Genomic DNA, 15,935 nt, shown 5'->3' on the forward strand with positions numbered 1-15,935 from the left:
CAGGCCTTATTAAAAGGCCTCTTTTGAAAGGTGTAAAGCAATTCTGCAGCCTTCAAGGACCTCCTAATGAAAGGTGCACAGAGCAGGAGGAGAACTTGCATCTGCTGAGTTTTTGCTGGTGCTTTGCTGGGTTGCAGCTGCAGAGGCACAGTGGGGCGATGCGGAGTAACTCCTGGAGCACTCTCCTGAGGGTGGGATGTGAACCACACTGCTTGCCCAGGGGCCTGATCTCATCTGCGAGGACATCTTTCGCCCAAGGAAGCTGTGTGTGGCTCGAGTGTTTTGGGGTGTGATGCTGAGCAGAGGGTCCACGCCTAATCTGCAGAAGCTTTCCAGGACTTGGATGAGGCTGTGAGGAGACATCTCTGCATGCACCATTTCACATGCCCGTCCTCAGGAGGAAGTGCTCTCCCTGCCGAGCCAACGCTGCACACAGTGAGCTTTTAAAAGGGAGGAGCCAATTACAGCCTACACACAATAATTAAACAGCAGACAGTGAAAATGCATACACTAACAGACACTAACTACCATTTATTGTTAAACTTGCCGTGCACAGAATCAGAGACTGGTTGGGGTTGGAAGGGACCTTCAGAGATCATCTAGTCCAACCCCCTGCCAAAGCAGGGTCACTCAGAGCACGTTGCACAAGGTTGTGTCCAGGTGGGTTTTGAAAATCTCCAGAGAAGGAGACTCCACACCCTCCCTGGACAGCCTGTTCCAGTGCTCTGGCACCCTCAAAGGAAGGAAGTTTTTCCTCATATTCAGATGGAACTTCACATGTTTCAGTTTGTACCCATTGTCCCTTGTCCTGTCACCAGGCACCACTGAGAAGAGTCTGGCCCCATCCTCTTGACACCCCCCCGCCTAAGGTATTTGTAAGCATTGATAAGATCCCCCCTCAGTCTTCTCTTCTGCAGGCTAAACAGACCCAGCTCCCTCAGCCTCTCCTCGTAAGAGAGATGCCCCAGTCCTCTGATCATCCTTGTAGCCTTGCACTGGACGTCTCTCCAGCAGACAGCCCAACACAGCAGATTTGTCTCAAAGGAGCAAGACCAAACCCCCGCACAAGCACAGCGCCGTTCTCCATTGCACATCCTGGTTTCTGGTGCATCAAGGGCCAGCTGCTCCCTAGGGGATGGGGAGCAAGCGCCGCGCCACGCCACACCATGGTCCCAACCTGAAGTACTATGCAAGGAGAGGACACACAGGACAGGGTCAACTAGATCCACAGGCAGCCCCAGGCCCAAGCTTAAATGGGACTGCTGGCCTTGGGGAGGGGAGGGGTCCCAGGTGGGGCTGGTTGGGGTTGTTAAAGGCTATTAGTGCCCACCGGCCCTGGCACTGTGTCCGAATGAGTCGCCACTGAAGACCTGCCATTGGGTTTCTCTGATCTACACAGCAGTGAATTGATCCAAGCTATCTGATGGGCTCACACACACTGAGCAAACAAAACAGAGCAGAGAGGGCAAAGAGCAAGGTAAGTTTTACATAGTAAATAAATCATTCATTGATTGTTTTCAGAGCACAGACAGCACACCATCAGCTTCCAGCACTGACAGTCATCATTTGGAAATACCACTCACGGCACCCTTTGCATGCTTGTGCGGTAGGCTTTACAGATTACTCCACCAGCCTTGCTTACCAATGTGATTACAGCACTTTAAGGTATGCCAATTAATTCACGGGCTCCTGTGGATAACCCAGCATACAATCGTGTAACTAAAGCTGGTCTTGTAATCCTGCTTTCTGCACAAGCAGCCTCAGCCACAGTCCGTGTCCCTGCTCCAGAGACAGGAGGCACGGACACACGGGGAAGCACTTGACCCGTCGGTGAGCAGCACTTTGTGGTACAGTAAATGGGCTAGAGTTTGAAAGTTTTTTCTTCCGAGATGATACACATCAGCTTCTCGCTGCCAAACCTGTCTCCTTAGCTACTGACAATAGTCCTTGGCGAACCAGACTAAACTTTGCCTATCAGGGACTATCTATGCCCAGCGCAATACCTTTTCTGCTGGGTAACCATTCCAAACACAATTCAGGTCCCTGGGTTATCTTCATCAGATTCGCTCACAAACTGCGCCAGGCAAAAACAAGTAAAGGTGTTCTCCACTTTAAAAACAGGAGAAGGTGGGAAGACATTGAGAAAATGCTCCTAATTCATTGTTTGTCTTTCTGTATTAAGCACAACCAGGCTGCTGAGAGCATGAAAAACTATTGCTTGATTAAAACTCTGAGTGAGCCTTCCAAAGAGTCCTAAATGAAAACAAAAATAACAGGATAACATGGGCTCAGATTAAAGCCTGCCCTCTGAAAATTACTGGGAAAAGTGAAGAAGGGAAAAGTGTTTGATTTATGTTGCTGAAGAAAAAGACATGCCAATATCCAAGGAAGAACCTCAGGATTTTATTATCTTTTAAAAATCAAGTCTAAAACCTGATTATACAAGGGAAAGGTTGAGAAATAACGAAACAAATATACACAATTCCAGGCTGCTTAAATCACCCTCCAATAGGTCTTCGAGAAGAAAACCAGGGATAGCTTTGTAAATGTGAGATTTGGGAGAGACTGAGAGTCAGAGCCCTCCTGGGGCAGAAACCGTGGACTGCAGTTAGCTGGGCGGAGGCATTGCACGGCAATGTTCAAACCCGATGACTGCAGGAGCAGATTTCTTTCCGTTCTTCTCCACTGAGAATTATTTATCCAAATAGTGCGTAAAGGCAACTCGCACAGGTAGGGCAGAGTGCTGGTCTTCAGGAAAATCCAGATTTTGCTCTGCTATGCAGGTAACTTGCATTTGGATCGTTCCTGCTCACCTTTACTTCCCTGGATAGGTAATTACTGTAGGACAAGTATATCTGTGAGGGAGTAAAACCAAAAATGCTGAGGGAGGAACACTTCAGGCTGATGAGGTTTGGTGACTAAACCCTCACCCAGGCATTATTGCATTGCATTATCCTCCCCAGAAGGGCAGCAGCCCCCTTTTTGAGGGGCATTCCCTCAATTTGCACATGAAAGCGACTCTCAGCCCTGGAGCTGGGTCATTCTCTTTTGCAAGGGCTCAGATAATACTGTTGTTAAGATTATTTCAGGCTCAGGGGCTGCTGTGGGCTGCTAAGCCTGCAAGACACTTTGGGATGGGTTTTTTTGGTTCTATGAAGAGACAGCAAAAAAAGTGGTGGTTGCTTGTGGCTGGTCTGGGCTTCAAAGATGAGAGGAACCAACTGAACTAGCAGAAACGGGTGAGCAGACCACAGGTGCATGGTACGTTTGTTCTGAACATCTGCAGTCTTTCTCCCGCTCACTTCTTGTACCAACAATGTGCAGTCATACAGACATTAGGCTGTCAGTCACTGAGATTATTTAGGAACTGTTCAAATATAGCTTGACCTCAGCAATGCTATCATCCACTCGCAGAGGAACGTGTACTGTCAGTATGTGGGCCACCTGCAACAAGAAAAATGGCTTTATTGTGTTTGGTAATAGCCAACAGTGCATGCTTGCTGCAGCTGCAGAAGGACACTGTAGATGATTTATGGTGGTAGGTAGCCTAAGAGGAGGAAAAAAAACAGCTTAAAAGCCATGACAAGATCTTCCTTTGTTGATTTCTGCAAACAGCTAATTGCACCGATTCTGGAAGGAGCCAAGAGGTCTTTACTGGTACAGATTACAAACCCATGTAAAAGTGAAAGGGGTAGAAATGTTTATCCCTTATAATACCGTTAGGTAAATAATACGTTCAGGAATTCAAATCCCATGCTAAAGAGGGCCATGCAGATAGCCCTGCCAGCAGGTTGCCCATGCCTGAGGGCACAGCTGTCTCCATCCTGTCCTTCTGTTCAAAGATAAGGCTTTGAAAAAGCCATAGCACAGAAATAAAAGCTGTGTTCTGACCAATGCAACAGTGAGTCCCCATGCAAAAGTCCCCAGCCACCCCACCACACTCTAGCAATGTGCATTTCTTTACCAGCCTCAGCATGTAAGAACTTTCTAGCACCACTGCTTCCACGCCTGCTTTCTTGCTACCCCCTCCTGACGTACTCAGCAAGACCACTGCTCTCTCTTGGCTCAGATCCTTGCCCAAGGCCCCTCCTGCCACTGGCATTCGCCTGAGCAGACTAGTTCAAACACTAGTCCCAGGTGTGATCTGCTCACACCTAGAAAGCCAACCAAGACAAGCTCAGAGGTAGCAGGGAAGGCACAGGCAAATGAGCCCCTGGAGGAGCTGGCTGCTGACCTCTGCTAAGGTCTTGAGGGCTCTAGAGACCTGGGGACAGCCTGGGGAGAAGTCCATCCATTTCTGCACTTGAAAAAACAACCCAGCTGCAAGCGCAGGCTTATCACAAAGGCTCAGCTTTCTTTCTGAGTACTCCCCTCCCTTTGTACCATTTTTCTTAGGGAGTGGTGGTGGGTTTTTTTTCCCAGGAATTTCTGATTAGCAAATGTCTCAGCACTGTTTGAAGAATATAAATCCTACTGGGAACCTCAGCCTGAATGTAAAACACACTCAGTCCTTATTTAGCAGGTGTCTGCTGGGTTCACAGGGAGACCCAAAACCCAGGGTACCAGCCACTGCAGAGCGGAGCCATGCACCATTTCTGGGTGGTGGCTCTGTGTGGCAGGGACACAACCTGGTATCATCTGTAGACCTTGACTGATCCTCATGTTTATTCCACAGTAAGCAAGGGTTAATTACTCAAGTTATAAGATTGAGTGTATCAAATCATTACTTAACCCACCTTGATCCCATTGTTGTGTTAAAGGCAATATTCAGGACTGGCCTCAATGAAGAACCACGAAGGCGTGGGATTGTCTGGTCTACCTTGCTACCCCACCTGTGCGGGAAGGAAGGGCTAAAAGTTTACCTCATGGCTGCCTGTTTACTTACGTAGGCAGGGCAGGGAGCGTGCTGCTGGTCCAGTGATGTGCTGTGGACGTGGACGGGAAGCCCCCGTGGGGCACAGGGAGCACCCCTGTGGGGGGATAGTGGTGGTGGTGGTGCACTGCAGATGGCCTGGGCCTGTCTGCTTTCACAGCCAGGGGAGCAGCAAACTGCAGGTCCTTGTTGGAGAGAGACAATGGGCAGTTTGTGAGATCTGTGCCCCCATGGGAAGGGTCCCTGGCTGTGGGGCTGTGTTCCCACTTGGCCACCCCTTGCTAAAGCAAGTCTTTCAGTGTGTGTCTGGAGATGGGTTTTTCAGGCTCCAACATAGACAGTCCAGCAAAGACTTGGTGATTTCAGATTTCACCTGATATTCAGAGGCACTCAGATCCCACTGCCCCCAATTTATCCCACCAGTCTACGTCGGGGGAATGCACGGTGACAGGATGGCCTGGGGAGGAAGGTGGGGACTAGGGGGACGCACACTCTTCCTCTGCCATCTTCCCTTAGATGTGGGGTCCTCCACAGAAAGCTGCAGGTGAGTCTACTGGCTCTCCCAGCACCACCATCTGCCCCAGACATCTCCCTCATGGCAAGGGGGAAAGAGTATTCAAAACCAGAAACCGCAAAGTTTAAGGAAAACAGAAAAGGACTTCTGTCAGAGGCAACGCCCGGCGCAGCTCTGCCACGAGGAAGAGCCAGCACTGCCTACCAGTTCCACAGCAAGTCCACCCTGGGACCATGGCTGACAAAGCCAGCGTGCCCTTCTGCGCCGCGGGTGGCCTGCTGGGACGTCAGTGCCCTGAAACATGAGATTTAGCAGCTGCCGTCGAAGGCTTTCTGTTCGGGGCAGACATTTGAGCCCAACAGGTGCAAAAACCCATCAGCTCCCTGCAGGCCACGGGATGGGCTATGGAGGAGGATTGCATTTCCTACCCCTCCGTTAAAGCCGGGGCTCGGAGGCTTTTAAACCATTAGTTGCTTTTGCAAAGAGCATGTAGGAAAGGTGCGAGTGAGCTGGGCAAGGACTGCAGAAGTGTGGGAGTTACTTTCTCAGCACCCGACAATCTTAACATCCGAGAAAAAGAAAACAAATCTTTCTTACAGCACGGGGAAAAGACATAGCCTGAAAATGGAGGGGTAGGAAAAGTAACAGGGGAAGTTTTTGCAACATTGGGACATCCCCTCCTCCCCAAAGATCAACTGTCCTTGCTTCTTAGGTAATAAATGCTACAGAGTAGACACTAGAAATACATTTTTCCAAAGCACTTAAGAACGCTAAGAAGTTATATCACCTTGTTAAAAATAGCTTAGGAATTGGGCATCTAAGGATATGTTCAAAATTACCTACCTCTCATCAGGCACTGGACACATTTTAGAAAAATCCCTATAGGGATCTACACAACAAAGTACCTTTGAGATCTGCCCTTTCAGAGCTCAGTAGCCATTGATTTTCAGTGAGACAGGAACTAGAGCAGTGGGGCTCCAAGTATGATCACAAAACCTGTGCTTCAGCTCTAGCCCCTTTGATACTGACAGGTCAAATTTTACCAATTACAGGATTTGTAACACAAATATTGCCGTGCTTTTTGCAGCAAGTGGACCTGCAGCAGCAGATGCCCAGATGTCTTCCATGCATAGTCTGTTAGTGATTCAACTGTACAGGCCAGATAATTTTCAGAGCTGGACTGAATCCAGTTTGCACTTGTGGAGAAGACCTTCTTCCATTGGGTCCTGTCACAATGCTCATCATGGTAAAGAAGGAGGCTGTGCTCTGCTCAGTAACAGTCTCCTGGTGCAGTGGGTTTGAAGATGCACCCAGGCTTTCTGTGTGTTTTATCCAGGCCCTACACCCTCCCCAGGAGATCAGCCATCACCTCATGTGAGCAAGGATGCCCTTCAGACTCCAGTGTTGTTACCTGCTGTGCGTGCTGAAGCAGGGGAGAGCTGGCTCCAGCAGGCTGTGTGAAAGCCATCGGTGGCAGAGCCTTCAATATCATGTTCTGCATGATGATCTGGTGCATCTGAGCGTTCTGCATCAGCATCATCTCTACCATATCTGGGAAGAGGTCACCCCAGGGAAGAAAGTAAGAGCTTTATCAGCAACTGACAAGCAGCAAAGGCATCTCGGTAAGAAGTGCCCTGCAGCATACAGACTAGTCACTGCAACCAAGACAAAGCAGCTGAAAGGGACACGTGAAGAATATTAGCTTTATTCGCCCAGATAGGACTGTTCAGAGCAGCTCTCCTCTGTTTCCCCTCCCTTCTACAAGAAAGTGGCTGTTGAGCGTCTTCTGTCTGTTAGTTTCCCTACAAGCCCACCCCTCTGGCCATGCTGACTGGCAGGCTGGAAAAGGGCTAGAGCTCTCTCGCTTACTCCAGCACGGACCGGCTCCTTACAGCACTCGCTTTCGGCTCAAGATAATCACTTTCCATGTGAGGTTTCCTCAACTTTATGTGATATTGCAGTGCCACCTTGAGAGTCCACTGCATGTGCATCAAATCCGCTCAGTATAATCTCTGGGTCCTAATCACAAAGGACCTGTGCAGTGGAACTAATTTGCAGGGGGAGGGGGAAGGAAGGAGAGAGAAGGGGTGAAAAAAAGAAGAAAAAAAAAATCAAGGCAACACTTTTTTTTTTATCTGGTCATACCAAAAGCAATTTACATGTATCAGCTTCAGAAAAGTCATGCATGAATTGGGACTATTTTGTTTATGAAAATAAACTCTGATTCAAAAATCCAGACACTTAGATGAAGAAAGCAGTGAGAAATATTGCAATTTCATGACCAAGGATTTCTCTGTGGGATGAAGAAACTTTTGATTGAAGGTTGAGCCAGGGAAGTCATCCCAGGTTTTTGTTCATGTATTATTTCACAGTAGCATCCCCCTATGTTTACAAACAAACTCTTTTTATTGGCATTGCACTATATTTGGAACAGCACTTTCAGCTGTTCTTACTTCCAAACACAAGGCATAATAAAAGCCTGTATTGTTCTGAGGAGATTGAACTGCAGGTTAAGAGGGAACAGAAGAATAAAACCAGGTTTTAGAAACCTGTTTGTTAATTTTGGAATCACCTGTGCACATGAATTTGACCTTGTTAATATTACTCAGTGCCTCGGGTTGAGCTGTTTTGCTTTCCCAAGCTTCCCTGGCAACTTAACTTGGCTTTGCTGAGTTTGTACTCTCCTTTTCTTTAGTTTTAGCAAAAAGAGTTTGTCTGAAAGCCTCTCAGAAATGGTATGAAGTCCATTTACAGAGTGCAGTTCCCACAGCTCCAGCAGCAGCCCAGTCATGAAATAGCATGTCACTAACTAGCTTGGATGCCGTCCCACGCCCCCTTCCACTTGCTGTGGCACCTCGCCTGCCCTCTCTGAGCTGGCTGCAGGACGGAGGGTACGTTACCTTCTTTAATGCTTCCAGAGCGGGGGGCTGCAAAAGGCTGGGCAGGGGGGATCTGCGTGATCAGAGGGGGCGGCTGAGGTAGCTGCTGAATGATGGTGGCAGGCTGAGGCGGCATCTGAAAAAGAAAGGAAAATGGAGAAGTCGGGGTTGGTTTCAGCCAGTTCCCTCATCTTTGGGAGAGGAGAGCAGTGGCTATCGTCTGCCTGGACTTCAGTAAGGCTTTGGACATTGTCTTCCATGAGATCCTTGTGGAGAAGCTGTTGAGGTTGTGGGCTGTACAAGCAGACAGTGGTGTGCATTGGAAACTGTCTGAATGGCTGGGCCAGAGCGTGGGCAATCCTCCCGCTCCTCTTGCTACCTCGTTCCTATGGTAAACCATTCACACTGTTAATTCTGTGCCTTATTTGTAAGATGACTTCCCTTAGATTTTGCCTAGGACAGTAAGGGTCCCATACAACAGCAAGAGGTGTATCTTCCCTTTCGGTGGGATGGCTGTTTCCATAGAGCCCCCAAGTCCCTCCACCTGCGGTTGTTGTCTCTGACCGGCACAGTGCTAGTCGTGTTTCCTAGGAGAGTGGATCCTTACCGTCTGCTGGATAATCCTTGGTGGCTCTGCTTGGTGAGCTGGAAAAGGTATCTGGTAGACATGCGGGGGTGAAGCTCTGTGGTTATGACAGTGTCCTCCAGCTGGCGCAGGGGGCTGTGAAAGCTCTTCCAGAAGGTGCTGCTCCTGCAAAATCAAGTATCTTCTTAAAGAAAACCTGATCACAGAAAGGCAGACAATATTGTTACGCTCTCTGGACTAAATGGCATTAGCGCTTGGGAGCCTGCAGCAGGGTGCAGCCTTGCTCGCCAAAACACTGCTACAGCAATATCCAGCACTGCTGCGCCTGACAAGCAGGCCACAAGTGACCTCTGCATGAAGGGAAGCACTCAACCTGTGCCTGCATAGTATAAAGAAAGTTTTTCTTCCTATATATCTCGAAACCATACAGCTTTGAGGACAAGCAAAAAGGAATCTAAAAAAAAAAAGCGAAGAACAAACTGCCAAAAGTTTGGGAAAATGTTTCACTAATGGTTGGGACCCTCCATGAACTAGGAATAAGTAACAGTTACTATTGGCCCCGTTTTGGTGGCATTAAAAATCCTTTATTTGCATTTTGACACTGCCGCAGAGAGCTTATGATATGGCAGTTCAGGACGAACAGAATCAACCCACCAGCTAACTGAAGTGGGTGCAAGTTTCGTTAGCTGTAGTGAGGGAAGACGTACTGCTCTTCAGCCCCTCTCCCTGATTAGCTGGCCCAGCCTCTATACTCTGAACCAGCAGAGGACTGAATACTGCTCAGCCAAAGAACTAAAGGGCAGGAAATAACTGAACACACAACAGCAGTGGATGTGCAGATAACCTGTCCCTTTCTGTTGTTTCTGTCCACAGAGACGACGTGGAGGGCTCTCACCTTAAGCTCCTGCAGAAGATCTTTCCTTCGCCTCAGGGCACTTTGGAGCATATCCTCACCTCTGTTCCCTGAAGGAGAAAAGGTCCATTATCTTCTCAAAGGATCACAAAGATAGAGCTATTATAGCACCTATGAGATTAATTTTGGAAAACATGTTATAACATAGCTTGACTTCTTCCACAAAAGGCTTTAGGCTACTTTTCTTGTCAAATCCACGGATGGATGATGACTTTACGCCACACGCAGACACAGCTGTTCAGCAGCTCTACAAAGGCAATGCACCTTCTTGGAAAAGAAAATTTTCAGATTGCTCTCTAAAGCCTCCTTTTAACCTCCTGGCTTAGAAACTCATTTCAGCCTGAAATTTTCTAGATATACTCTGTACATGCAGACGATGGTTGTGCAAAGTGTAAAAAAAAGTTTGTTGTGACATACCAAATCAAACTCAGTTTTGTACGCCAAATTTTCTGTTTCCTTTTTGTTCTGCATCAACTTCCTTTTCAGTTCTTCCCACATACAGCTGATTTTGAACTCAATTGAAACGAAAATAAGAAAGACCGTTTTCAGACACATTGGAGGCATGCCTGGCATCTGCTTTGAAAAGCATCACGTCGTATTTTGAAACTGTAAGTTGTTAAAGGGATTTTTAATTTTTGGCCACAGCATTGAAAGTTTCCAACTATATGTGCATCAGCTAAATGAATATGGGCCCAGGGTACAATCTAGAAATATTACTGATCTTCTACTGGTAGCCTTTAATCCATAGATAATATAATTATAAACACTGCATGTGCCACATAAAGAAATTAATGCACTGCACATAGCATGTGTAGCTTCCATGGGAGTATTGCTGAAGGGAACACACTACTTGGACATGAAATGTCATAGCAGTCTTTGAAAGCGGTTGGTAAAGACACAAGTTATTTTAAGCTCCCTTGTTTATCAACTTTTAGCTGGTTCACTAGCTTTTATAGAGAATTGTCTAAACTTTGGAAGTTTCGCAAACATGCTGGGATTCCTCACCTCTCCGCCCAAACCAGTCAGGATGTAATTGCACACACATGGTTTCCTGGTAAAATGGTTTCCCAGCTCTTATCAAAGTAGTCCTCAAGACCAACTCTTTCAGTATAATGATTTGTTTCAGAAGCTGAGTCACATTTTTTTACACCGAAACCATGTTTTTGTCTGCACAAGGCTGCGTTCGTCCCCTTCAAAGGTGCAAGGCAGCATTAGTAGTGGAGTGTTGCTCCTGCCTGGATTCCCCAGAGAAACACAGCTGTCCTAATGACTCCTTTTCAGGATCACCAAAGCCAAGCATATAGCTGGACTGCAACAGGGGTTCACTCCTAGGTCTAGGAGCGAGGACAAATAGGATCACCAGCAGTTTGCTCCAGCTGAATCAGCATCTGCAGCTGAGAGACTGCAGAGAACACCTCTGCAGGAGGTCATGCTTATGTCAGTGCTCAGCTGGCTCATCATTTCCCTTTGTCAAAAAAAAAAAAAAGTTGAAGAAATTCCAAAGATAAAATGTAGATAGCTGCACAGTGTAGCCAGCTCATTCTCCTTACATCAAGGCCTCTAAGATTCACCGTCTTCGTTAGGACCAAGACTAGTATACAGACTGACATTACTGCACAAGCTTCTGAAGTACTCATGCCTGAGAACATCACTAAGCCCTTTCCATATCATGTCCATAATTAAAACAAATGCTTCTCTTTTACTTGCAGCTGGGAGGGGTGACTCCATCTTCTCCAGGTTCTCCTGTTCATTTTCTAGTCTCTGTTGATAGAACCACAGCAAGAACTGGTTATGAGTCAGGCAGGAAAGCTAACAACGATTTTCAACCTTGCCTTATAGGCATTGGTTTGGGATGGAGGGAATAAAGCAGAAGAGGAGACAACTGGTACTTCTTAACTGCTAAATCACAGCTAGTGAGGGCTACAAGAAGTATTCATAGAAGTATGAAATGTCTCACTACAAATCCAGTTACAGTAAAAGAATAGTCGTGCTTCCAACTGGCCAGGCTACCCCAGACCTGGAAATTAATAGCATGGTCAATCAGGAGATTTATACGTCATTTATTTTGTAGGGCAGAGAGCTGGATCATATGAAGAACTTGATGCCAGACAGTTTTGGGTATTTGGTGCACTGATAGGCCTAAATGGCCCTAACAAGCCTCACCTGAGGCTTCCATTCATACCTGCTGCTTATGTGCCCAGAAGCCCCTTTCATCTCTGCTTGAGGTCTTCAGTTCCTACCTGAGCTATATTGGGTGAGTATTGGTCTGCAGTTCAACTGCAGCCATGCCTGTGACTGGCCATGGATCCTTTTAACCCTGATCCCAACCTGCAGTCACTTCCCAGGTTGACCTTGGACCTGCCTCATCACCATGAGCTTGCCTGATAGATCTGGACTTTTGGTTGAACCTGGCCACCACCTCTGGCTCTGCCCTGCTTGCCTTGCTTGGGGGCTGGCAGGCCAGGCCCCTGCTCTGCTGGCTGTGTTACTGCGCTCAACTCCTTGCTCTTAGGGAGCAGCTGGCCCTTGTTGCTCCTCGATGCTCGGAAATCAGAGACCTTTCGCTCACGCACAGGCTCTTTTCTTCATTCTGCACAGGTCCACACTGGTGAAAGCTTTGCCCTCAAATGGCTGCTATATCTAAGAGAAAAGACTCCACTGTGAAGACAGGTTAGATGCCACTTCCAGCATTCACGTCTCCAGGCAAATTGTTTTTCCTTCCAGACAACCCTTTAAGTGGCTTCTGTCAGACACTGAAGCAGAAGATCCACACTATTGGATGTCAGATGTGCTGAGGGTGGAGGAACAGGGCTGAGTGGGTGCATTAGTGTGCAGAGTCACAACAAAGAGCTACTGGGATTCTGTGCAGCACCTCATGTGCTTCCAGTGAAGGTCTGCCCATGTTTCACCAGGCAACATATCTTATGTGAAAGTAGACAAAAAAAGGGCATGAAATTGCCTTAAAACAATTCGAGGTCCTCTTTACCCAAAATTTACTCCTAAACTTTGCCTGTCACAACTCAAACTGGTTTTGAGCTAACTGGTGACATCTCCCATCAGATCAAAGTAACTTTAACTCTATTTTTAATTTAGTGTAGGTCCATGTAAACTTGTCCAATGTTATTTAAGAAAGTGACAGTGACCATAGCACCACAGCATATTGGTCTGCCTTGCTTGCATGAAGAAAGAGGTTCTCAATTGGCTGCAGATCCTCTTTGTATCTCAGTAGAAATATAATTATTTAAAATACAATATTAATGCTTAAACATGCAAGAGCAAAAAGCAGAGCGAAAGTGACCACTGCAGAGTTACTCCCTTACCTTTTCTAGGAGTTTGAGTTTCAGTCGTGTCAGGTGATCCACCACTGAAGGATCTGTCATTTTAATAGTCTCCCAGAAGAGCAGGCAGGCATAAACAGGTTAAAAAGCTAAGCAAAGGCAGATAGGTTTTCATTTTTCCCCTCCATAATCTTCATAGAAGAATAATTTCATTAGAAAAAAAACCCACAAGATTGTGAGCAATTGAGGAATGAACATAAAAGCTTCGGTTTCACTCCCAGGTAAAAATGAGTACAGATGTTCACCACGATGTCATAGACACAACTTTTTCTGCCATTTCTCTCAATGCATTTTCGTGCTGCAGGTTGTGATGGTCACAGGAGGGTAACTCAGGGTGAATATTTGTCTGTTCTTAATGGTTGCTAGCCTTTTCCCAGCAGTGGCACTAAGCCTGGCCCTCTGTGTTGTTAGTGTCCTCTAGCCCAGAGTTTTGTGCATGTAACCTTGTTGCTAGGTTTGTAGTGTCAACCCACAATATAAACAATTTAATCTCTGGGTGTAGAAACGTATGTACCTTTTGTAAAGCAAATGCCCAGCACAGCAGTGGACAACAAAAAAAGAAATAAAAGCCAACGGTTCTTTAACACAAGCCCCATGATAGGGGTCAGATTATGATCTTGCTGATCGATACCTGATAGCAATATTTAGCCCACTGTAAGGTGCCCATACACTTTTGACATAGCCCTTCATATGCGTTTTCACCACCAGATAGTAACTAAAAACTCAAAAAACTAAAAAGCATAGCTGGAACTCATCCCCAGATGAGTAAAAAAGAGGCTATGATGTATCATCCTTTTGCTTGCCATCTCCCAAGCAACCTGTAGGGTGTCTCCCCCTCCTAGCAAAGCCCTACCAGCATAAAAAACAGGGCAACATTTACCAGTGACATCCATAAAATCAGCACCAAGGCATGAGAAAGAAGCCAGGTAATAGATACTCATTCTCAGTATCATATTTTAAGCCCAGTTCTGCTCCTTGGAGAGCAAAGTTACGACTCCTTCCTTACTTGAAGGCCATAGCAAAGTCGCAGCTGAGCCACTGCGGTCAGCTGGAGCAGCTGATAGATGCTTGTAGGAAGCTGTATGGGAGCAGCACAGATCACCTCCTCCAGCTGTGGCCCACACAGCATGTGTGCACAATCTGTCCTTAAAAATACACAGGCTGGTAGTCACTGGAGAGGTTATAGAAATCGAGACGTGGGGATCCCAAAAATAGCTGTGCCGTGTCAGAGCTGGGGTTCAGCTTTCTTTGGCAGGGCTCATTTGTGCATGCTACGAGTGCCACGGCAGAACAGAAAACCCTCTCACCTGCCAGCAGTTTTCCTGAGAAACAGCTCTGTGTACATTTTTGTACTTTAAAACCCCAGTAGATTTTTCTCCTGTTATCTCTAACATCTTTGATCCCTTCATCTTTTGGGCTGTAACAACCTTTGACAAGGAGTTTCCTAGTTGTCTTAAACTTAAGCATAAGCCTATTTAAGCAAGTAAACTGCGTAAGTATAGTTTACTTAAGTGTTAGGCAAAAAAAGGATTACATTTAGACTGTGTTAAATCTAGGTTCCTGAAGAGTTTATTGGAAACCTCCTCATTTGTTATGTGAAATATATACGACTGTTCTCCATGCATTTTTTCCATACCATTTGAAACTTATATTCCTGTATCCTACTCCCATTCAGGTGTCTCTTTTCTATGCAAGAGAATCTATTTAATTCATCCTCAAACAGCAGATTTTCCTTACTCATTGATCTCATAACTCAGCTGGGAAGGTATAATGCAAGAGCCCACATGGACTGCTCTCATACCCACCTCTTGGCCTCCGCTACTGGCCACTCTCAGAAGACGCTGCATCAGCTGCACCTTTGATCACACCGTGGCTGTATGTCTGTTTGTACAGCCCCATGTTTATCCTAGCTGCTTCTCTCTATACCTTTCTAGTTCATAAATCCTTTTGTGATGGGGTAAGCGGGGTCATGGGCAGCATTCGGGCAGTGACGTAGCAAAGCAAGCTGTGTTGGTGTCTCCAGACAACCACAACAGCAACAAGCCTGCTATTAGTCATTGCTGATGCTGTCATAGCCTTTTGGACTGCTGATGAATATAGAACTGATGTTTTACCATCAACTGGTTTAATAAAGTGCCCCCTTTTAGTCAAATTTCTAGAGCCTTCATTGAAATATGAATAGAGGGTTACAAGAAAGGCTGACAAAAGAACCGAGCATAAGTATTCCATTAAAAACACAGTGCCAGCGTTAAGCAACTGAGTTGACTATAGAGCAAGAGAGAGAAACTTCTGCTCGATGCGACAGATATCCCAGAGAAAATCCAACATTAGGTAAAAAATGCTTTCCAGCAAATCTGCTAAGGGATCTTTCCTTTCCCACACTTATGGATGCCCTGGTCACAGTGGGATCCCTATCCTAGGGACATCTTACAACCTGCTAATTAATGACTTGCCAGAAATTTGCCAGCCGGACACAAGAGGATCTTGCTGAAAGGCATCTATAGTTACATTGAATCACAAACTAGGTATCACATATGAACATGGTGATGCAAAAGAGTAAAACCAGACAAATTTAATTCTGCAAAAGATTAACAGGTGTGTTATGTGCACCTCACAGGAGATAATTATTCTGCTCTATTTAGCAGAGCTGAAGTCAGAGTTTGAATACTGTGCCTAATTTTAGATGTGGTGGTTTATGAGTGAAAGAAAGTCCAGAAAAAAAAGATAAAAATGGTACATTTACAAAATGTAAGTTCTGAGGAAGACTTGGACTGGCTTTCTTTAGTAAGTAAGTAGATGGTGAGAAGAGGACAGGCTAGAGATCTTTAAATG

The 15,935-nt window shown here is 46.3% G+C and overlaps 1 protein-coding gene across 1 annotated transcript; it reads right to left on the bottom strand.

Annotated features, from left to right (window-relative positions):
* Positions 1-3,428: 3,428 nt before the first annotated feature.
* On the bottom strand, positions 3,429-14,037 carry C9H21orf58 (chromosome 9 C21orf58 homolog). The gene is made up of 9 exons (XM_068408104.1): positions 13,984-14,037; positions 13,086-13,154; positions 11,469-11,526; positions 9,748-9,815; positions 8,874-9,017; positions 8,288-8,402; positions 6,799-6,938; positions 4,886-5,058; positions 3,429-3,444 (listed from the first exon to the last, which is right to left on the bottom strand). Exons 1-9 carry the CDS (start codon positions 13,990-13,992, stop codon positions 3,429-3,431), a joined length of 792 nt encoding a protein of 263 aa, XP_068264205.1. The 5' UTR covers positions 13,993-14,037.
* Between the last annotated feature and the right edge of the window lie 1,898 nt (positions 14,038-15,935).

The sequence above is a fragment of the Nyctibius grandis genome, chromosome 9 (assembly GCF_013368605.1).
Source record: "Nyctibius grandis isolate bNycGra1 chromosome 9, bNycGra1.pri, whole genome shotgun sequence".
Taxonomy (NCBI): Eukaryota; Metazoa; Chordata; class Aves; order Nyctibiiformes; family Nyctibiidae; genus Nyctibius; species Nyctibius grandis.

Bases quoted from the DNA above. Each gene is read 5' to 3' on its own strand.
- C9H21orf58 (XM_068408104.1), bottom strand. The intron at 11,527-13,085 runs GTAAGGGAGTAA...TTCTATCAACAG, and splicing joins AACTCAAACTCCTAGAAAAG to AGACTAGAAAATGAACAGGA. The intron at 9,816-11,468 runs GTAAAAGAGAAG...TTTCTCCTTCAG, and splicing joins GTCACCCCTCCCAGCTGCAA to GGAACAGAGGTGAGGATATG.